This window comes from Danio rerio, chromosome 11 (genome assembly GCF_052040795.2).
Source record: "Danio rerio strain M-AB ecotype USA chromosome 11, GRCz13ab, whole genome shotgun sequence".
In the NCBI taxonomy this organism is placed as follows: Eukaryota; Metazoa; Chordata; class Actinopteri; order Cypriniformes; family Danionidae; genus Danio; species Danio rerio.
Genome location: NC_141031.1, coordinates 14,846,309 through 14,870,829, shown reverse-complemented (window position 1 = coordinate 14,870,829; position 24,521 = coordinate 14,846,309). Strand labels below are relative to the sequence as shown.

The following is a 24,521-nucleotide window of genomic DNA, read 5'->3' as shown; positions in this document are numbered from 1 at the left end:
ATATCGCGGGCGGGGTCTCAGGACGTGAGAGAAAGCCAGCCCAATTACAGGCATGAGTCACTGACTGAAAAAATGCCTCCGGGTCCCCTACCCTCTAATCGATATCAACACGACTAGCAGAGCTGTCTTCAGGGACAGAAAGATACTGAGTCGAGGATCGAAGGGATCTGACGCGGCTCTTGTAACGAGGGCAAGATCCTAAGAGGGCATGAGAGGGGGCGGGGTGGATTATTTCGCCTGGCGCCCCTGAGGAACCGGATGATGAGGTTATGCGTTCCCACAGTGCCGCCAGCCACCGCGTCATGAGAGCGGAGATGGCAGCCATGTAACCTTGAGTGTGGATGGCGCCACCTGCTCTCCAGCTACTCTCAGCGAAAAAGAAAGCACAACACTGATCTGGCAAATTACGGGGGTCTTCTCTGCGAGAGACGCACCATTCAGTGAATAGACTCCACTTCAGGGCATAGGCGCGTTCGGGGAGGGGGCTCTAGCCCGAGTGACGGTATTGGCCACCGCAATCGGAGGTTACCTAAGTCTTCCTCGCGTCTAAGGACCTCCAAAAATCGGTGAGGGTGCCAGATGGTGCCCTGTCCCTGAGAGAGTAGGTGCTCTTACGAAGGGAACTGCCAAGGGAGGGCTATCGCGAGGAGGGAGAGCCTTGACATCGAGGTCCGGTTGGGCCAGAGGGGCGCAACCAGCAACCTGTTCCTCGTCCTCCCTGACCTTGCACAGTAACTGCGCAAGCAGGCTCACTGGGGGAAACGCGTATTTGCGCATGCCCTAAGGCCAGCTGTGAGCCAGTGCAGTGCAGCCCTCGGTCAGGGAAAAGAACAACTGGCAATAAGCAATCTCGGGGGAAGCAACAGATTGATCTGGGCTTCCCCGAATTGCGCCCATATCAGCTGAACAGACTCGGGGTGGAGTCTCCATTCTCCAGGAAGCAAGGCTGCCGTGAGAGCGCATCGGCTGCACGGTTGAGCTTGCCTGAATGTAAATGGCGTGCATCGATTTCAGCCGCGGATGACTCCAGAGGAGCAGACGGCGGGCGAGCAGAGACAGGCGGCGAGAGCGCATACCCCCCATACGGTTGATATACGCCAACGCCGCCGTACTGTCCATCGTGACCAGCACGTGTTGCCGCTCTTGCACCGGAAAAAAAGCGAGGAACACTGCCAACAGCTCCAGGCAATATGCCAATGCAACTGGATAACTTTCCACAAGTCCGCAGCCGCATGCCCGCAACGCACAGCCCCCCAGCTCGTGTTGGAAGCGTCTGTTGAAACGACAACAAGACTGGACGCCTGTCCTAGAGGCACTCAGGCCTGTAGGAACGAGGGGTTGCTCCAAGGGCTGAGGGCGCGGCGACACAGCGTAGTAACAGAGACTCGGTGTGCGCGCGTGCCATTCAAGCTCGACCTTCAAATGCAAACCGCAGAAACTGACGGTGGCGAAGAAGAGTGGAGACATGGAAATACGCGTCCATCAGGTCTAATGCTGCAGACCAACCCAGAGGACAAACACATCAGAGGATGCGCTTCTGCGTGAGCATTCTGAACGGCAGCTTGTGCAGACAGCGGTTCAAAACGCGCAGATTTAGGATTGGCCGTGACCCACCGCTCTTTTGGGCACGATGAAGTGTAGGCTGTAAAACCCGCTCTCCGTCTCGGCTGGAGGGAGCGGCTCGATTGCATCCTCCGCCAGGAGGACAGCAATCTCCTCTCGCAAGACAGGGGCGGACAGGGGGCTGACCCTAGTGAATACACACCCATGACTTGGGGGGCCATTTCGGAAACTGAATCGCATAGCCGAGTCTGATTGTCGTATGAGCCACCGCGAAGGGCTGGCCTGCGCTAACCAGGCAGGCAGAGCTCTCGCTAATGGACTCATCGCTACAATCGCTGACATACCAGCAGTGGGGCAGCGCGGAGTGGGTGTGCTGATCCGGGAAGCACGCGGGTCCCACGGAAAAGCTGAAGGTGAGAGATTTGCTCTCACTCCGCAACCGAGCTCTGGAGGAGAGGCTCGGGTGGGAGAAAAGAGACTGTCCTCCCAGCGCTCGTGAGTCACTGGTGAAACGCACCAAACCTGCAAGCTAGAAAGCATAGCATCCCAGACTGGCAGATTTCGGGCTGTCACATCCAGGGAAGTGGACAAGTGCTCTTTCATGATGATTTCATGGCAGTAAAAAGTGCCGTTGGAAATGGGGCCCCAAGTTCCCTCTTCTCCAGATGGCCTGTCCCAGGGACGCTTCGCGGTCCGTTGCTGGACTTAGCGGCGTTCTGAGCAGGGGGGACTGCCTGCTTCCGAGGTGCTCGACGCGCTCGCTTCGCCAGAGGCGTGTGCGGGGGCGGTGCAGCTCTTGTAGGCGGGCACCTTCAGCGAGGAGCAGGTATGGATGGCACGGCAGGTGGAGCGGGCTTACGGACCTGTCGATAAGACATTACCCATCAGACTGCTCTCTTACCGCCTCGAATTCCTGGGTGAATTCACAGACGATGTCGCCGAACATGCCAGCTTGGGATATGGGGAAGTCAAGAAAGCGGACTTTGTCAACCTCGCGCATATTAGCCAGGAGTGGTGCTCCTGGATCACTAGTGTGGACATCGTCCTCCCCAACGCACACGCATCGGACTTAGTAGTCCGAAGAGCATAGCCGGCTGCGGTGCGAAGCTCATAAGCCTGGGTTGGACCCACCCTCGTGCACCTCGGCCAGCGCCTGCGCTTGGTAGCGCTGTTAGGTGGCTATCGCATGCAAGGCGGAAGCAGCCTGGCCCACAGCCTTGTAAGCTCTAGCTCCGAGGGAGGCAGGTAACTTACAAGCTTTGGATGGGAGACTTACAAGCTTTGGATTTGGAAAAGAGGCGCCGCGCGGATTGACCGCCATCGCGCACTCAACCTGAGGAATCGCCACATACCCCCTGGCCGCCGGGAAGAAGGGGACGCCCCTCTAGTTGGTCCTGCCACGGAGCTGGGGGATAAACCATCTCCAACCCACGACTGTAGCAGCCCGGGAAAGTACGCCTAACATGTCCGTTTCAGGATTCGTTTTGACAGTGCTCACCTGCCCGGAGGGGACGAGCGGGTCTGGATCATCATCGGACAATGAAAGCCCACCCTCCGATGCCGCGGTGGACGTCTGGTCTCTGGTGTCATCGAGCGTAAGGGCTACCATCTGTTAGACGGATCGCTTCCCCCGCCCGAAGCTTGGATGGAGCGCTTGGAGGAGCGGGAGGTCCGTGGGCCCGTGGGCGATGGATTATCTCTAACCCTCAGATCTGCCCGTGTGCCCGCTGCAGAGCAGGGGACAACTGGGGTGGTTTGCCCTTTTGCCCTTTTACTGCGCAACAGTCATGGCATCGCAATGATGACATGAACTGCCCGCGAGCAGCGCATTAACATGCTGGACCCCCCAGGCATGCAACGCAGTGCCCGTGCCCATCATCCGAGGACAGGAAACCACCGCATCCAGAAACGCACAGTCGGAGCGCCGTCCTGAAAAGGACGTGCTGCACGACTGTGTTGCTCTCTTTGTGAAGTTGCAACTTTATACGCACCGCTCTGGAGGACCGGACCCAAAGAACGCCAGGCAAAAGAGAAACCCAGCTCGACCGTCTGCAGTTGCGTGTACACACTCTGGACCGGAAGAATGCTCTCGTTCGCTCGGAATCGCTGGATCACAGAAGGAGGAACCCTCATCGACTCGATCAGAAAGTCTCTGAAGCGAAAAGGATGGCGTTTGCTCGCTCCAGGTGTGCTTATATGCTGGGATAATTGGCAATGAAGCACACCTGCGCAAGCTTACGCTGCCAATTCATTGCTTCATTGGCCAGTTCAATACTCTTTCAGACAAGCGGCTTCTGAACCGAATCCTCCCATACGTGGATTTTCCAAGATCAAATCCACTTATAGCACTGAAGTTCCCCAACCGAAGAGGAGCAAAAGTCATTTTTTTATGTGCACACAAAAATAGTTTGTAGCTTGATAATCTAATTGAATTGTTGAAGACACATGGATGTTGACTATGTCTTTTGATACGTTTCTGGTCTTTGAATGAGCTGGTGCAATTGCTTTTTGAGTGAACATGCCCTTTAAGTAATAAATAATGGGGTAAAGATCATGAACAAAAGCAAAACAGAACAAATTTAATAAAAGAAAATAAAAACACCACAGTTCCCACACAAATCAAATTAGCATCACAGATCATGTCACATAAGAAAGTCTTGCATTCCAGCAGCAGAACCCTAGAGAATCAGCCTAATGAGCCATGCTTCAATAAAGACCCTGCAAAACTAATAACCATAACTCACTTAAATGTCAATGCTAAGTATTTCACTGACTTTTACTACTGCTGCTCATTGTGGAAATAATTTATAATAAATATTTGAAATCATATCTGTTGTCATAAATCTATTGTCTAAAAATTTCCAAACCGAATTCAGTCGAAGAAATATAATACATAGCCTGAAGCATAGACTCAGACTCTATAGATGAATTCAGACTTAGATTATAGTCTGTTTAACACCATGTGAAGGGCTATTCATGCCTTTGGGCTCAGCATTAGAGACTGAGGCATTCAGTGGCCTCAAAGACAGAAGCGTCACAGCAAAGTAATCACGTCTGGTTACAGAGTCATCACAAGCACAGCTGAGCAGCGGGAGATCACAGGCTGGATTGTGGTGGTGCTTCTCATTGAGCTAAGAGACCAACGTAAATGTGTTTTGTTTTTTAAAAAATTAAGTCTTAAGTCACCCAAAAATGTACATTCTGAAATTATTTACTTTTATTATGCCACAGTCAACTTCTTCTGCATCGAGATCACATTGAATAAGAAGCAGCGCTGTTTATTCATTCTATTTACATTATGTTTTAGTTCTATAGTTATAAAACATATAGTCTAATAAAATCCACAACATTTTTAAGTTGATACAGGATATGATCCATGTCACAAAGATTTTTAAAACATTTGGGATAATGTATGTTTACAAAATATGCAAACACTTTTCTAGAAATTTTTGGATATTTTGATGAAAAAAAATTGATATATTTGTGCGGCTACAGTCTGTGTGAAATCCTAGTTTAGTTGTTTAAATATTTATTTTGCAAGCACACATTGTTACTCTTTAGGTGAACAATTCATCCATGCAAGTTAATCCACTGAAACAAAATGTTTGTTTTGGTAATCTTCAATCAAAGTCTAATCATTTGCTTCCATCTTTGAATGGCGGTCCTTCTCTGTTGATGTCAGTTTGATGCCTTCAGCCAATATATTTTTTTAACCACGTCTCTCTTATTAGATTTCTATGAGTGAACAATGCACAAAAGAAAGCTCCGTCCCCCACTCAATAATCAGTTTAAAGTACACCGAACAACATCCAGTTCACGCACATTTTATAGGATACTAAATAAAAACATTTTTTAAAAATTCTTCATATAATAAAGTCAGTGGTATTAAAAGAATAGTGGACGATACAAAACAAAACTAAATAATATTCAAAAATATAAATTAAAATATATATTTTTGCATCACAGTGTAAAGTAAAATAAATACTGCAATACATCAAGGTCACCACTTTGAACATCTATAAACACTCAAGGCCAATTTAAGCTACTCAGTTAAATTTTCAAAAATTGGACAAGTAAACCAGTCTCCATCAAAAAAAGATCTCCTTGAAATAATGGGTAATTCGTTAAAATATAATATTTTGGATATAAATAGCCCCATTGACCCCCTCTGGCAATACATTGATGAAATTAACACTTGGACGTATTAAAATTTTGTTCTGTTATACAAAGAGAAAACTGAAGTGATTGCATTTGGGAACAGAGATGAGCTTCTCAATGTGAATGCGCACCTTGGCTCTTAGGTCAAACAACAAAAAATAAGGTCAAGAATCTAGGTGTGATTCTGCAGTCAGAGTTTCAGTAGTCATGTCAAAGCAGTTACTAAATAAGCATACATCTCAAAAACTAAATGCTTTATTTCATGCTTTTATCACCAGCAGGTTGGATAACTGTAATGGACTCCTCACTGGCCCTCCAAAAAGATAGTCAGACAGCTCATTCAGAACGCTGTTGCCAGGATTCTGACCAAAACCAGAAAATCAGGTCTTTAACCTGGTTCCAAGTTACATTCAGAATAGATTTTAAAGAAATATTACTTGTCTACATAACACTAAATGGCCTAGGACCTCAATACATTACAGATATGCTCACTGAATACAAAACAGGGTGAATCCGCCTTCAGCTACTGCGCTCCTCACTGCTGGAATCAGATTCCAGAAATTATCAGATGTACTACAACATTAGGCACATTCAAATCTAGACTTACAACACAGTGCTACACCCGACAGATCACACTATTACGTCTTTCTTTTCTTTTTTCTTTTTTATTCTGTTTTTAATAATTTTTTATTCTTTGTTGTTTTTATTTTCTCATACTTGTTTCTTTTATGGGCATCACGGTGGGTAGAATGACAAGTAAACCAGTATCCTCCAAAAAAAGATCTCCTTGGTTAACTGGATAATTCATTAAAATATAATATAATGGATATATACACTCCCCTTCACACCTCATGAAGAACATGTTAATATGCATTTGACCAACGCTTATAATGGTTCATACCATTGTGAACGCACGTCTGCGCAAAAAATATTAATATAGCGGCAAATCTAGAGACAGCGTAAAAAACATGTTTATTGTAAAAAAAAAAAAAAAAAAGGTTTTTGTACTGTAGGTGTCCATAAAACTAGATGCATAGCTTGTATTTTAGTATACACTTGCTTACACATGTAAGTTAAACAGTAAAATAAAAAATATGTGCAGTCTTTCATGGTCATCCTTTAATAGGTGCAGGAATGCAAACCTGTCACCCTTTATTTAATATCACCAATGTTATTGAGAACCACTCAATATCCCTCAAAAAAAAATAAAAGTTTGATTAATAAATTAGATGTAAGTAAATTCAATATTTAACTTTGGTACACTGAGGCACATTACCGAACATAACTGAAAAAACTTGATCCCACTCCGATTGGTCTAATTCTCACCCTGTGAATATGGGTATAAAATTCAGATGTACTACATCTTCCATGTCGTCAATATCATGACTACCCACGTCAGTTGGGTCACTTCACTCCCATTCATTAATTATCTCCTGTGGTCTCATTGGATAGTAAAGTGTCAATTGGATGCACATTTCAGAATCTAGAAGTAGCTTGTGGGTCATACTTCCGGTTTTCCAATATTATAAATTCGGACAATCTACTCTCAAATCAAATACTGTTTTTGTAGATACTATATAATAGGGATGTATGCGGTTTTTGAAACTGCACCATTTTGCACATTTTGTATATCTTTGCCATTAAACACTCCTGATGCAGAGCTGTAAAAGAAACACACCAAATGTGCAGAGTGGTGGGTCCCACAGCTCTGGAGTTAAAATAAATAACTGTTGTAGATGGTAATACTATTCCTTTGTACTAAAAATAAACATCAGAAGAGGAATTTAGTCACCATTCAAAATGTAAAGTGTAAATTCCCTGTCAATTAAAATGTAGTGGAGTAAAAAGTACATTTACGTCTTTAAAAGTGTAGTAAGAGTAGTTTAAAATGTAGTAAAGAGTGAAAAACGCTAATATATTCGATACTCTGTACAATTACAAATTAGCCAAATCTATACTTAAGTACAGAAAGAAATTACATTTACTCCAATTACTCCATCCACTGCTGAAAAGGCATAATCTTATGATACTACATTCACAGACTGATATCCATTTCCAAAATCCCTGTACTGAAATCAACACTATTCACAACACTAAAATAGGAAGCTCCCTATGGGATTACATGCGATTTTCTCAGTGAACTGAATTAAAATGACTGTCTAATTTATACAAGCTAACCCCATATTGTCAACAAAGGGTGTTGGACATGGCAGATAAAGGAGACAATCGTGAGCTCATATGACAAAGATAGTGAACATCAGAGCCAAGAGGATAATAAAATGTACAGGAAGAATGTAGCATAATGTATGATGATGAGTATTGAAAAGCATTTCCCCCCTTGCTGCTAATTCTTTGCTGTTTCCCACTCAGTTTTCTTCATTCTTTAGGAACACTGACATAGCAATTTCAGGCCTGTTCATTAGGGCTGAGCTCAGACACAGAGTCTGATGAGTCCTTTGAAGCCTCACAGAATTCCTTAGCACATGTGGCAGAAATCAGCACTTCATAAGCAAGAGGGAAGGACGACAGTGGGCAAATGGTACACATGCTGAGTTTCAAAGCAACATCAACAGGAACTGGTGTGCCCATCAACATTCTCATTGAAGCCTGAGCTGAATGCTTTATTTTATAGGTTGTGATTTTTTTTTTGCAATATTTTGCTTGAATTTAATTGTGTTATCTTTCAATTTAAATTTTTTTTTTTGGTGACTAAAATATATTTTTAATAAATATATCTGTCTAATAAATCTGTTTTGTTTAAATGCACCTAAATACATTGCTTATATTCACTGAGAAATAGATTAAAAATATTTATTTTCAAAACTGGGTGTACTCAATTATGCTAAGCACTGTAACTAAAATACACAATAGATTGATCCACAAAATTTCCATTAACTTTTTTTTTTTTTTTTGCAGCTAAAAGCAGCTCAGGTCATATTTCAGAGAAGATATTTTCAATGGGCCAATAAAACAGCGACTAATTTCATCCTCCTCTGAACGGAGTGGTCATTTATGGGGTTTCAGACAGACCTCTGCGAGTCACTAATGGAGAGGCATGTGTCATCCGATATGGGCAGGGCCTTTCATTCAGATTCCAAGAGCAACTGTCAGTCTATCCCTCATCTCTCTCTCTCTCTCCCTCTCTCTAGTGTAGTACATTAGAGTAATTAAGTCTGCCAACAGTTGTTTCTGCTCTTCTAGCTAAAGCCCCAGTCAAGACGTACAGTGTCTGTCCTTTCAGATTCACAAAGGGGACAGACAGAAATCTATTGTGTCTTATTATTTGTTTTATATCATTTAAAAACTGATAGTGAAAATAGATGATGAAGTAAATAAATGTAAAACTACACATTGTCAACTAAAGTCAACATGAAATAGAAAACCCTCGCTAATTTGAGAACAAATTATAATTTTTTTAACCATTATTCCTTTTTTAAACAAAATATTTAATATTCCAGTCTGCCACACTGTAAAAAAAATCCTGTATAATTTACAGTAACTCACTGGCAGCAGTTCGCCAGTAACTTATTGTAAATCTAATTACAGTATAAATACTGTATTTCCATTTACAGCCGATTAAAACATACTGTATTTTAATGGCACCATGGGATATTTCACACAATGCAACTTTAAAATACAGTTCTATACTGTATAATTGTTCTACGGTAAATTACAGCTCATTTTACAGTTAAATACTGTGTAATTTACAGAAATTGTTAACAGTGCAGTGACATGACAGACTTGTATCACATAATGTATGTCTGATCTCTTTAATCATTTAATCTACATAAACCTAAGTCTTTCTTTCAATCGCATGCATTTTGCATTCAAATCTGCCTCCATCCAATCAGGAACCGCACTGTCACAGGTTTTTCCATTTCATTTTATTTAATTACATCACAATACAGAATAAAGGATCTGTCATAGTGATATTAGATTCTGATTCTGTTATTATTGGCATCTCTCAACATTTAGCAACATTTAGCATTACACAAATGCTAAAGTGTAATTCATTTTTTTTTAAACATTAAAGGTAGGTCTCTGAGAAAATACCAGACGTTTAGGTATAAGAAACAGGCAAATGCAATAGTTTAAAAAATAAATCCACCACAATTCATTCTCCAAATGCATGAAAAAAAGAAAACCATTCACAATTCTGTATGCAAATTTGTAATTCACCAATTAGATTTTAGATTTAACTTATAGTTGCAAGCATTGCAATGTACTTGCAATTAATGTTAGATGTTAGAGTTGTCTGATGGTCATCCATTGTTTTTCTACTACATTTTTTTTCACAATTTGTGATTACCCAGCAGGCACACAACACCATAAGATAAGACGTTAATATTAGGTTAGATTTAGATCATGACGTCAGGTGACCAAAATTCAATGGCTAGCTTATTTTGAAATCCAAAAATGATGTCAAATTATGTTGATGTTTGGTTAATTTTAGGTTGTGTTTGAAAGCGACCAAAATCCAACGTCTGATAGATGTTATAGTGGTAACGTCCACATAACGTCAATGTGTAACACGATTAGACGTAGATATTTGGTAAGCCTGACCCTGGCTTTGGGTTCTGACATCAACCTGATTTTCATTTCCAAACAAAATCCAACGTGCCCATGACATTGAGGTACATTGGCGTACAATGTCAATATGATGGTATGTTGATGTCCTGTGCCTGCAGGGAACAAACATGTTTTGTGCTGTTAAAATAACTGTAAGCTGATTGGAAAATACGATGAATGTTTGTCAACCCTCACTATAGTGTGCTTGGAATGGGAATATACAATTATTATTTGGAGTTTTAGCCAATGATTGTTGAGATGGATATCTTAGAAGCTGTTAAAAAGTGATCCCCTATATTCTGTGCTGCTTATTTACATGCAAAACCAAGTTTTAAAACTATTTGTTCTTTTTAATCTGTATTTTTGAGGTGAAATTTAATACTCAAATACATAACATCATTGACTACTGTACTTTATGATTTTGATTGAACCCTAATAATGTACACCTCTTGTGAAGCAGCTTTGGAACAATAGTTACTGTAAATAAAAAAGCGTTATACAAAAAACTTGAGATGAACCTAACAATTAAATTGTACAAATTCTGTATAGAGAACTATATAGAGAACGAGCGGCCTCGAATCACGGTTCTGTGCTGTGCTGAACACACACGTCAGATGAATAGCATTTTTGATAACCAAGTAGCCTATCGCAAATTCGCAAAGATTTAAAAAAGAGATGCTGTTTCTAAATTAGGCATGTAAACAACTGCACTGAATGACAAAGCCGTTTAGGAGAAGCCTATTTCTGTCAGCACGGGCTAAATAGCGCATGTGTGCTGGATGCTGCTCACCGCTGGATGTCATACCGTTATCCGCTACCGCACACATTATACACCACCACAAAAAAGACAAAGGGTACAATAAAAAGAAAAAAAGAAAAGAAAAACATGCTTATTAAAAATATATCGTTTAAATGAGCCCCGATGATAACAGCAAATCACACTGAACAAAAAAGGCAAGAGAAGAGCAGAGCTTGGGATGTTTTGCAGGTGTGGCTCTATTCACTCATTCTAAGGGCCAGCGGTACATTGGCCTGCCCACTAAATTAAGAATAGTTGCTATACTCACTCCATAGTGTCTCAATGCTGTTTCCCCCTCAAATTTCAGGTTATTTCCCCGGCTGTTTGTTTGTTTTATCAGAGGCGCAGCAGCATTAGTGTCAGCCCAGTGTCTTCTCCCTGTGTGAGAGCTGTGAAACCAGGAGCTGCTGCTGCGTGCGTCCCTCCCCTGAATCTGCCTCTCTCTGCGCCTTATTATCAGACCACCGCAACCCGGAAAGAAAGTCGCGTGTCAACGAACTCTAAGACATTCACACTGTAGCATATGTTTCTGAACTCACTAAAAGTATCCGTTTTTTGAAAATTTTTTTTTAGTTTTGTACATATACGTGAATAATGACATTTTGTATTAAGGATCTATGGCCCAATCTGACCATTAAAGGAAAGCTTTGTCGCCACTACATGGATGTAAAAGGTACTACGAGCCTATAAATATTTATGCAGTAAAGAGAATAAGTTTAAATACTTGATTTTGCATTGACTATATATTATTAAAAATGGTTGCTCCTGTGACCCATTTACCCAATCACGTGTTCATTAAAAATGACTTACAGTAGCTTACCATTATCTAATAGACAATTTGCTCCAAAATGAGTGTAAAAAAGCAAGCAATTGTCATGAATTTTTCTACATTTTAAAAAAGAGAAAACAATATTTCTTGTTAGAGTGCATTTGCAGACCTGCTCATAGTTATACATTTGTAATCCTTAATGTGAGAAAGAACTTACTTACACTTAGAAGGATTATTTATAATAAATATTAAATGTATATTTTAAAATTGTATTTAATTATATAATTATACAGTTGAATATTATTAATTTAAACAACTGGATTGTTAATAGTATTATTATGTGTGATAATATAATAAATCTAAGCAAAAATCCTTCATACATCTCTTGTGTATAAGAAACTATCAGAGTATGCTGCACAACTTCTTCTCTGGGCCCTTGTTATATCCAGGCTCATATTCAATCAGACATGATTCAAAAGGCTGCATGTCAGCTCTTAAACAAGAATGACACATCGCCATTTATCGCCTTGCATAGCCAGCCAGGTGTAAGGGGTGGCTCTTTTTTCTTAAAATGTGGAACATTTTGTAATTATTCAACTCATTTTCTATTTAATTATACATTAAGAGAAATTAATAAAATACTTATTTTTAAAATGCAAATTAATTTCATCATATATCATTAGAAAAAAGGCAATCTTTTAAAGTTTTAAATAAAAAACTGTAGCCTATTTATGTCATTTATTAGTCAAATAACAAACTGGCCGGCACTTTCAACTTTACTTAGTCATAATAGATTTATTCATTAATTTATTTTCTTTTCGTTTTATACGTTTTCGTTTTTATGTTTTATACAGAGGATGCCCTTCCAGCTACAATCTATCCCTGGGAAACATCCATACACACAGACAATTTAGCCAACCCAATTCACTGAAAGCACATGTCTTTGGACTGTGGGGGAAATCGGAGTACCCGGAGGAAACCCACACTAACACGGGAGAGAACATGCAAACTCCACACAGAAACACCAACTGACCAAGCTGAGGCCTGAACCAGCAACCTTCTTGCTGTAAGGCGAACATGCTACCCACTGTATCACTGTGCTGCCCCAGTTTTATATTATTAATTTAAATGATTTTGTGTGAATATGTTATAATATGTGATAATATATTAAATCTAGATGGCAATGTAGCTTAGTGGTTAGCACTGTCACCTGAGAGCAAGAAGGTAGCTGAATCGAGTCCTAGCTAAGCCAATTGGCATTTCTGTGTGGAGTGTACATGTTCTCCCCATATTTGGGTGGGTTTTTTTCAGGTTACTCCGGTTTCCCTCACAGTCCAAAGACATGTGTTATACTGTAGATGAATTGGGTAAACATCAATACATTTTAGTAATAAATTTTGTTTAGGTAAACAAATATGGCCCTAGTGTGTGTGTGTGTGAATGCGAGAGGAGAGTGTATGGGTGTACTCACTATATGCTATCCGAACCGTGCCCAGGCCCGTTTCCCAGATCGTTTAAGAAGTGTGAGTGCGCTGAATCAGGCTCAGGCTCACTTGGCCGGCCCTGACCCGGTTGGAAGAGGTGTGCGTGCTTCACTTGGGCTTTGGTGCGGTACGCTTGTGTGTGAGTGCAAAACGCACCAAAGCCTGAAACTGAAAGCGAGACATGACTTTTAAGGGACTGTTTCATATGGATTTATTAATAATTCTTACTGTTTAATGAACTCAAACTGCCGTAGTTTATTAAAGATGCAACCCTCTCACTGCACGACAGCTGCGCACCTTCAGCAAACCTCCTAATTCCCCTGCAGCACGAGGGCTTTATGATTGTTTATGAGCGTCAAAAGTGGCTGATCTCTTCGACGAAATGTCTGACTGCGTGTTACAGCATCCCAAACGATATAACTGAAGAAATCTCCACTGTGCTGAATGAGAGCGCCCCTGACCACCAGCGCATCATTGATGACGTAAGCTTGCCCAGACCCGATTGTAATGTGAGTGCGGGCCGTCGGGGAAGACGGGACAAGCGTGCTTTGGCCCGGTTCAAGGCAACTGTACATAGTGTGAGTACGGCCTATGTTTGTTTCTCAATACTGGGTTGTGGCTAGAAGGGCATCCACTTCATAAAACATATGCTGGAATAGTTGGAGAGGGGTTTGGATGCAGACCAGGTGCAGTACAATCTAAGCTGCATCCAATGCTTTTTAATGCACTAACCTAACCTCACCCCTCAAGGTGATGTCACTAGCTCTATTGAGCTTGCATCATCAAGGCTTCATCCAGATACTGTTGGCGGTTCATTCCGCTGCGGTGACCCCTGATAAACAAAGGACTAAGCCAAAGGAAAATTAATGAATGATGAGTATTAAGTCTATGCAACAATCAGTTATACATCTCTTGTGTATATGAAAAACGCTCCAGTTACTATAAGTAACCACCGTTCCCCAAGGGGAGGAATGGAAATGCTATGTGGAAACGTCCACTTTGGGGATTTCATCAGAATACGATCATCTAAAAGAGTATATAAACAGGCCAATGAATTGCCAATGAGTTGCAGTGTCAACATGCACAGCTGACACCACTTACAATCAATTTGAAATATGAACGCAGCACGTGCCAAGCTTAGGCATCCTTTTCTAGCTGAGGAATCTGTCACGCCCAATAGCTAAGGGGCAATTATTGTGGTGAAGGAACATGGCATTTTCGCCCTGGTGGCAAGAAGACATATAGGCTAGCCCTGAGAAGGGGGAGTACATGAAAAAGAGATGGTTAGCGAGAAGGGAAGACACTGGTCCACCTGGAGGGGAACTACATTGTGGCTGAGTGAGCATATCGCCAGGGGGATCGCACATAGCAGGCACCAATACCCAGAATGTAGCCTGACCAGCGGGCATGCCAACAATGTAACGGGCCAACACTTGACTTCTTTGCTGAGTCAAATGCTGGGGCCCTCAGAGGAACTCTGCAGTGTTCGCCAAGTTGGGAACTCAACTGACAAAGCGAGAAAGCGTACGTATCTTTGTGTTAGAGAGAAAAAAAAACACCAATTCACCAGCACTGGATTTTCCAGCACACATGAAGAAATCGGCTCCCCTCAAAGATGAAAAAAAAAATCTCAGAAATGTATTAGGTGTCACCCAGCCCGCAGCTCTACAATGTCTGTTAGAGAGGCGCCACGTGTTAATGCCTAAAAGGATGCGCACCCCGAATGAAGTGCACTCTTTCTTCTGGGGGACAAAGCTCACCCTGGCTCAGATAAGAGAGGTAGATGGCATCCACTGTTCAGCTGGTATGTTCCATATATGTTATGGCTCGTTTCCACTGACTGGTACAGTATGGTACGGTTCGGGTCGGTACGGGTCACCTTTATCAGGCTTGCGTTTCCACTACCAAGGGTACCCTTTTGGTGAGCGTGGTGTATGACAAAGTTTCAGTCGACGTCATTTTCGCTCGAGAAAATGTCTACAATAAAGCTGCATAGGTCGTTCACATATCATATGAAAAGCACTTCTCAAAAAAAAGATGCTTTACACACATAAATACTTGTGTATAAATGTTTATTACTAACTTTTCTATAAACAGGAGTTGATTATAACTGCAGATCAATGACGGTGCGAAATAGCCTACTGTAACGTCTATAATTATATTAAATAAATAAATAAATGAACATATATGAACACATACAGACCCTTAAAGTCTCCGATATGTTACCAACTACAGAAGAACTACACAAAGCAGACACTTCGTCGTTAATTAGGTTCAAAACAACACAAAGTATAGCCTACAGTACAGTCAGTGAAAACCTTTCATCTGTGTCTGTAATCTTCATCAGCACATGAAGCCTCTGTTAGAGTCATTCAATCATTCCCAGTTCATATTAGTCCAAAAGGTGATAATAAAGATTAAAACAAGGCAGTTTGTTCACGTTTGCTGAAGAAATAACGTGCTCATTGGCTTCACCTTTTTTCTCGCGCTCCACTCTCGCATTTGTCCTTTTCTTTCTGAATGTGTCACTCTCGTTTGTCAGCTTCTCACAGGATCGGTTTCCAAAGCTTGTCAATAATCAAGTGCATGTTATTATCATCAGATCAAGAAGTTTGTTATTTCAGATAGAGACGCGCGGCGAGCGCAAGAAAGAAAGCGAAACCACTTGGGCTTCAGACTGGCTCGTTAAAAACTACACGGCACAGGGTGAATCTGCTCTTCTCCATGGCTTTGTGGCTGTTTATCATGACGACAGGGTTTGTTTGCAGGATCGACCTTGGCTGCATATGTTTTTATAGTTCCGCTGTAATCTCTCGCTGTGTATTTCAAACATGGTGGGTCCTTTGTGTACATTCTGGCTTGTTGAGTCTACGAATGACGTATCCCTGTAAACCAATAGCGTTCAGCTGCGCGTGTAGCTCCACCTTTTGGGACCTTTTTCTGCAGTTTGTTGAGTCGAAAAAGTGGTACGGTACGGTTTGGTTCGGTACGCCTTTTGACAGTGAAAACAGCCATAAAAGCGTACCAAACCAAACCAAACCGTACCATACCACTCAGTGTAAACGGGCCATTAGATATGGTTCGTCCCTTCTGCCAATCTTCATAACAAATTAAGAGCTACTCAGAGGATCTTAAACCTCTGAGTACGGTCTGTATAATATGGAAAGCGCAAACAGGACAGAGCAATAAAGGAGCTGGGTCAGCCTTCTCCATGGGTAGCGCTTGCAGGTTCACTACGTGGTCTAAAAAGAATGCTGTAGGAACCTACGGGACCTAGGTGAGCCGGGGTCTCAGAAAAAATGTGAAACTAGGTCAGCCCAAAATGCTGGCATATTTTGCTGACTGAAAATCCCTCCAGATACCTGCCCATTAGACCAATGCCAATGCGACCAGCGGAGCTGTCTACCCAGACAGACATCTTAAAGATACTGAGTCAAGTGATCGAGCAGACCTCTCCTAAGAGAGAATTAACATCCACATCTCGCGTCTCTGGGAACGGGATGATGAGGTGAAGCTTTCCTAGCAAGCTGCCATCGTTGCGTCCTCTGAGTGGGGATGATCCTAATGCCATCTCCTCAGTGCGGAGTGGACAGCCTTAGCTCAAACCAACTGAAAGAGGACAGCATCACACTGATCTGGTATGTTCAGGGACCTTCTCAGGGAAAAGTATACCACACAGCAAATAGACACAGCTTCAGGGCATAATCATGCCTCATATAGGGTGCTCTAACCTGAGTGACGACATTAATCACCTAATCTGTAGGTCACTTTAGTCCTCCACGCTCCATCTATGGAGGCATAGATCTGGGCACATGTGCTAAACGGTGCCTATGCCAGAGAAAAAGCCTCTTCCAGGGGATGTGCCAGGGAGAGGCCATCACGAGGAGAGAGCTGAAATAGAGGTCGATAAAGCCAGAGAGGCACAATATATAACACTGTTCCTCATCCTCCCTGACTTTGCACAGTATCTATGGAAGTAGGCTCACTGGAGAAATGCGTATTATGCATGTCTGTCCTGATCAGCCAAAATTTCCGCTCCAGCACTAGTATAAAAACAGCGCAGCGCAAGATACAATGCCAACAGCTCCAGGCGATTAAAATGCCAATGCAGCCAGGTTCCTACCATGGACCCACAGCTGCATGCCCACACCACACAGGCCTTCAGCGCAACTGGAAGCATCCTTTGAAACAATGACATTCCTGGACACTTGTTTTAGAGGCACACAGGACTGTAGAAATCCAGGGTCTGTCCAGAGTCTTAGGGCACGGCGACACAGTGGAGTGACATTCACCCGGTGCGCGCTCGCAAGCCATGCACATCTTAGGACCTGATCATGAAGCTAATGCTGAAGGGGACTCATGTGGAGCACCCAACGGCAAGACAGCAGCTGCGGATGCCATATGCTCGAGGAGTCTCTGAAATAATATCAGTGGGGCCACAGTTTCTCTGTCGAACTCTCTCAGAAAGGTCAGCATCAGCTGGGCGGGCTCTCGGGAGAGGAGTGATTGAGTCCAGCTCCCACCCGAGAAGTAAGAAATAGAGAGAGAGAGAGAGAGCCTGAAGGGGAGGACTTGTAATGCCAGGCTTGACCTTCAAATGCAGATCGAAGAACTGATGGTGGCGTGGAAGTATGGAGACATGAAGTACATGTCTTTCAGGTCTATTGCTGCAGACCAATCCAGAGGACGAACACACCAGAGGATGCACCTCTGCGTAAGCATTCTGAATGGCAGCTTGTGATAACAGCGGTTCAAAACGTGCAGATCTAGGATTTGCCATAGCCCACCGTTCTTTTATGATAAAATATCTGTTCTATCTGCTGCAGCGAAAGCTGAAATTAAAGCCGAACTTCTCTCTGAACTGACTTCGCAAGGCGTCTTTCCAGAGGAGCTCGAAGCCGCTGCTTCCCCTGCAGTAGATTACGACGTGAATGTGGCACTGAAGTTAAAGGAACTCGAGTTTAAAATTAAACAGCAAGAATATGAGACTCACTTATTACGTATTCGCGAATTAGAACTACGCCAGGAAGCGAGAGAAGTGCAAGCTGCTAAGAGTAGTCGTTTCGATCCCAGTCGATATATGAAACTCGTTCCTCAATTTACAGAGTCGGAAGTGGACGCTTATTTTATTGCTTTCAAGAGAGTGGCATGCAAATTGGGCTGGCCAAAAAAAATGTGGGCGATTATGCTGCAGAGCAGTTTTGTGGGGAAGGCGCAGGAGGTGTGCTCCGCGTTGTCCATGCAAGATTCGCTCAAATATGACGTGAATAAAGCTGCTGTATTAAAGGCGTACGAATTAGTGCCAGAGGCATATAGGCAGAAGTTCAGGGGCCATATTAAAAAAGCTCAACAAACCTTTTTAGAGTTTGCTCGCGATAAAAAGACCATGTTAGAAAAATGGTGCACGGCATCTGAGGTTACGACTTTTGAAGGTCTCGAGGAATTAATTTTGTTGGAGGACTTCAAAAATGGTTTGCCTGAGAATATGGTTTTATATCTGAATGAACAAAAAGTCACTACCCTGTCTAAAGCTGCTACACTGGCCGATGTGTCACTCACTCACCACGCTGTCATTCCTGCAGCCCGCCCACTTCGAAATTTTAAAGTTGATAGTGAGAGAGATTTCACAAATACGTGTCCCGTGAAGCCAGAGACTGCCCGCACTAGAGCACCTGTGGGTGGAGCAAATAGTCGTACAGAAAAACAACTTTGTTTTAATTGCCTTGATCCGAATCATTTTATTTCGGAGTGCAAGGCATGAAAATTAAAGAATGCGTCCGGTAAAACTAAAAGTGTCGCACATGCAGTAACTGAACCTCGAATGATGGAGGCTGAGAACACTGGGCTGCACAATGATGTCTTCAAACCTTTTCTGCTAGAGGGCTCGGTTTCCACGTCTCCAAGGGAGACCGTGAAAGCCGTATCCATCTTGCGGGACACTGGTGCCGCCCACTCCTTCATTCGGGAGAACATTCTGCATTTGTCGGAGAGGACTTATACTGGTTCAGATGTTTTAATTCGCGGAATTGAACTGGGTTGTGTCAGAATTCTGGTTCATTCTGGGTTTTTAAAATCTGCACTTGTCACTAGAGTAGTTAAAGTAGGGGTGTTCGCACAATTTCCCGTTGAAGGGGTAGATTTTATTCTGGGGAACGATTTGGCCGGAGGTAGTGTTTTCCCCTGTCCAATTGAGTCCGATTGTCCTGATAATAATGATGCTAAGATAACCGACATGTCTAAATTTTTCCCTGCCTGTGTGATCACACACTCGCAGTCACGGAAATTTAAAGATTCTGTTGATTTGTCCGATTCGTTTCTGCTGCGTTTGGATCTTACCGAGCTCGTTCTGTCAGTGGATGACAATGTGGTGAGTGGTAATGAAACCAAATTGGACAATCAAATTGTTAATATTGGTCGTAAACAATTGAGTGAAGCGCAAAAATCCGACCCGTTATTGTCTTATTGTGTTGACTCTGCTGTCAAAACTGAGTCGGAGTTAGACGGAGTTAGAATTGGATACTTCTGGGATGGTGAAATTCTGATGCGTAAGTGGACATCAGCGTCTGTGGTTGATCCAGACACACCGCCCATCTATCAAATTGTGTTGCCAGCCTGATATCGGTCGGCAGTGTTGAAATTAGTGCATGCCCACGTCATGGCAGGACACTTTGGTGTTAATAAAACTTTTAGTCACATCACAAAGTGTTTCTTTTGGCCTAGTCTAAGATCAAGTGTCGGGAATTAATGTCGTTCGTGTCATGCGTGTCAGGTCGCCGGGAAGCCTAATCAAGTCGTGCGGCCGGCTCCCTTGCACCCTATACCAGTGATGGGTGAGCCCTTTGAGCGTTTGATTTTGGATTGTGTTGGCCCCCTTCCAAAATCTAAACAGGGTTATCAGTACATTTTAACTCTAATGTGCGGGGCCACTAGATTTCCCAAAGCTGTACCTTTACGCAACATTAAAACTCAGTCTATTGTGAAGGAGCTGATTAAATTATGTTCGCTCTTTGGTCTGCCTCGCGTAATTCAAACCGATCGTGGCACAAATTTTATGTCAACTCAGTTTAAGCGTGCGCTCGAGGCAATTTCAGTGTCACATCAAGTCTACAGTGCGTACCATCCGCAATCACAGGGAGCGTTAGAGCGCTTCCACCAAACGCTTAAAACAATGCTGCGTATTCACTGTGTCGATGGAGACAAAGATTGGGCAGAGAGCCTCCCGTTTTTAATGTTTGCTGTGACAGAAACAGTGCAAGATTTGCTCGCATATAGTCCGGCAGAGCTCGTTTATGGCCACGTTTTTCACAGCCCTTTGAAGCTTTGAATGAGCAGTTACTAGCGAGTGAGTCTTCTACTGTACCAGTAACGGAGTACGTGAACTCATTACGTAAACGTTTGTTGTGCTCATGTGAGCTTGCCAAAATTCACCTTACCAATTCTCAAGCGTCTATAAAAGAGCAATATGATAAACGGAGTGTTGCCCGTTCATTTGAGCCAGGTGATTTAGTGCTCGCCTTACTGCCGGTGCCAGGCTCTGCGCTCCAGACTAAATTTGAGGGCCCGTATGTGACACAAACTACGTGTTAAAAACTCCTGATCGTCGCTAGAAAGTCAAAATGTGCCATATCAACATGATGAAACTCTATTACTCAAGAAATCCCAGCGAAGTGAAATGTAAATCTGCAGTGGAGTGCCAGCTGATCCGAAAGAGAGTGATATGGAAGTGGAAATTTGTGACGCAGTGTGTGTGGGGAGTTACTCCGTAGTTTTAAAGGACTTGAATTCCCGTCTGTCTTACCTATGTGATTGTCAAAAAGACAGTGTGATGTGCTTGATACACAGTTTCCCAGAGATTTTTACAGATGTTCCGTCTCGCACGAATGTTTTGAGTCATGATATTGATGTTGGCAGCGCTTCTCCGATCAAGCAACACCCGTATAGAGTCAATCCTTTTAAACGCAAAATTATGAAAACAGAAGTGGAGTACATGCTCGCTCATGGTTTAGCAGAGCCATCTCAGAGTGCATGGAGCTCCCCCTGCCTTTTAGTTCCGAAATTCGATGCATCTTTTCGTTTTTGCACTGATTTTAGAAAAGTAAATTCAGTTACTAAACCTGACTGTTTTCCTTTGCTGAGGATGGATGACTGTATCGACAAAATTGGACCTGCAAAGTTTGTTACAAAGCTTGACTTGCATAAAGGGTATTGGCAAATCTCACTTAGTGCAAGAGCTGCTGAAATTTCTGCCTTTGTCACCCCAGACTTCTTTGATCAGTACTCGGTGATGGCGTTCGGGATGAGGAACGCCCCTTCCACATTCCAAAGACTTATGAACATTGTCTTACGAGATATCAAAAACTGTGACTCATATCTAGATGATATAGTGGTGTACTCTTCCATGTGGGAGGAGCACGTTGAAACCTTACGTGAGATAAATTCAAGATTAAAAGCTGCGTCATTTACTGTAAACCTCGCTAAATGCGAATTTGCCAAAGCTTATGTCACCTATTTGGGTAAACGTGTGGGGCAGGGCCAAGTGTTCCCTGTCAGTGCTAAAGTGGAGGCTATAATGAATTTTCCCAAGCCTTCTAACAAGCGAGAGCTGCGCCGTTTTCTCAGCATAGCCGAGTATTACAGAGGGTTTTGCCGCAACTTTGCCAGCCTGGTGGCTCCCCTGACTGATCTTCTTCGGCCCTCCAACGTATTTCGCTGGTCTCCCAAGTGTGAACTTTCTTTTAATGGTGTAAAAGATCTGCTGAGCAACGCACCTGTTCTCTTTGCTTCTGACTTTGAGCGCCCCTTTCAGCTGGAGGTAGACCCAAGCGCTGTGGGAGCGGGAGCTGTCCTTTTACAAAGTGCTGAAACTGGCATTTTAAAACCTGTGTGCTAATTTTCATAGAAGTTTAACCAAAACCAGTGCAACTATAGCACAATTGAAAAAGAAGCCCTTGCTTTGTTGCTAGCTTTGAAACACTTCGAAGTTTATTTGGGTGGTTCAAGTTTCCCGATCAAAGTTTACACCGACCACAACCCTTTGGTGTTTCTAAATCGCATGTTTAATGCGAATCAACGGTTGATGTGTTGGGCACTTTTACTGCAGGAATTCTTAAAAATTGTGTACAAGCGACTGAGAATGTGATCGCGGATGCGCTGTCCAGAGCTCCTGGTGCTGAAAGCTCTGTGTAAAGTGTGCAGTACAAAAAAAATTAGGTGTAATTTTTTTTTTACTATGGGTGGGGAGGAGTGTTACATATTGAGTAACATTATTTTTGACAATGCTAGTGTGTATTGTTCCTGTGTGTGTTTCCTCCATTATCTATCTCTTTCTCTCTCCACATGAGAGGAGATCAGGTGCAGCTGTGAGAGGGGCGGCGCCAGCTATAAAGCCACGCCAATGACGCTCCTCGTCGAGTTCTTTTCCTGTTTCCCCTCGCTATTGTGTGTGTGTGTGTGTCTGAGCAGTTCGCTCTGAGTTCTCTGTGTGGCAGTGATCTGTCTGAAACCTTTTTTCCAAAGTAATCTGGTGAGATACTCTGTTAAATACGGTAATAGGACGGTAACCTGCATTAGCGGTGTCTGATTGTTTAATGCCTTTCTACAACCCTGTTGCAAAGTTATCTGGTGAGATACTAATATTTACCTTAATGCTGAATGATCAAAGGGAAGGCCCTTTTTCTTTTGTCCAGTTTTCTCCTGTTTAGCGGTTAGTTATGGAGGTTAGAATTGTATGCTTTATTATGGAACTTTATTTTTGGTATAGGTAAGAGGTTTAATAGGTAGCGTACCTTGTTTTGTTTGTTGTTTTGGCCTTTTTGTTCCCTGATTCTGATATTGATCTTTTTGTTTAATACAGTGGTTCTCAAACTTTTTTCACCAAGTACCACCTTAGAAAAAAATTGTCTCTCCAAGTACCACCTTACGACGCTATTTTTTAACCAGTATTAAAAAAATAGCGTCATAGGCCTAATTAAGCAGCTACAGGTGTGCAGTTTAAAAACGATGCAGATTAATTCCTATTATTAAGAATATGTATTATTATCAGTCACTTTAAACATTTGAAATAGTCTGAACATTAACTGTGCTTGCAGATTAAAAAAAAAAGTTTTTGTTAAAATGTGCTTTTAAAAGTTCATTAAAAATGGCGCTGTTCTTAAAAAGTAAAAAGAAAACTGCTGTACTTAAATCTAAAGCATTCATTGTAGCCTATTCATCAATGCTGGAGATGTTGCTTTTATCTTATAAATATAGGCTATATGTCATATTCCTACACTTTCAGACAAATCTTGAAATATATGTTAAATGTACATATGACAGGGTTCATACAGGCACAGCCTTATGAAAATCAATTCCAGCACCTATATTTTTTTTCAAGACTGACATGTATTGAAGACCTGAAAAGTATTCTCAGCAACCCATAAAACATTGCATAGGAATATATACAAATAAAAAACATAAAAAATAATATTTATTAATCATATATTAATAATATAATAAACCTGCACTAAATGCTTGTGAAATCTTTTTTGTACTCAAGTAAAAATACTATTACGCTGCTAAAATAACACAAATTTTAGTAAATAATATTAATATTAGGTAAAAGTACAAAGTACTCTTTTAAAAAGTACTAGTTGGTTACTTTTGAAAAAAAAAATCTGATTTTCATTATGAAATCACTTTTTTACGTGGAAACCTGATTGAATGGTTTAATTGCTTAAATCCCAAAGCTACATGTATAGGAAATTGCACTAACAAAGAAAGTATGGTCAATTTTTCCTTTCATGACAATTAATCTTTTTCAATAGCACTGGTAAAACTACCAAATAATCTTTAAGGCCATAGAGACACTTTTTGCCCATTTTTTTAAACGATATTTACAAGCTTTGAAAGGTTTAATTGAAGTATATGGTAAAAATATTTAATTTAGCCTTTTATTTACATATTTTACACTATTTTTCTTTACAATATGGCAAATTTGTTTCTTAAAAAGCTGTACATCACATGTAGATTTTATTTTACATTTAACCTAATCTAAAATAGAAACTTTAAAAAAAATACAAGTACACTGTCAGTAAAAAAAAATTAATAAAACAAATGACTTCATTTTACTTGAGGTATTTGAAATGACAACACTACATTTATCAAAGCAGTACTTTAAGAGTCTTATTGTTAATTTTGATAA

At 42.0% G+C, this 24,521-nt stretch overlaps 1 protein-coding gene across 5 annotated transcripts in view; it reads right to left on the bottom strand.

The window, feature by feature from the left end:
- Window positions 1-11,473, bottom strand: part of palm1a (paralemmin 1a) — a 76,038-nt gene extending 64,565 nt beyond the window's left edge. For 4 of the 5 annotated variants that reach the window (XM_087272375.1, XM_087272376.1, XM_087272373.1 and 1 more), the window contains exon 1: window positions 11,358-11,473. Coding sequence is in view for 3 of the 5 variants with exons in the window: in XM_087272373.1 (XP_087128499.1) it covers window positions 11,358-11,362 (5 nt within the window). In the remaining 2 variants the exon portion in view is untranslated. 5 annotated transcript variants of the gene reach the window in all.
- Window positions 11,474-24,521: the final 13,048 nt, after the last annotated feature.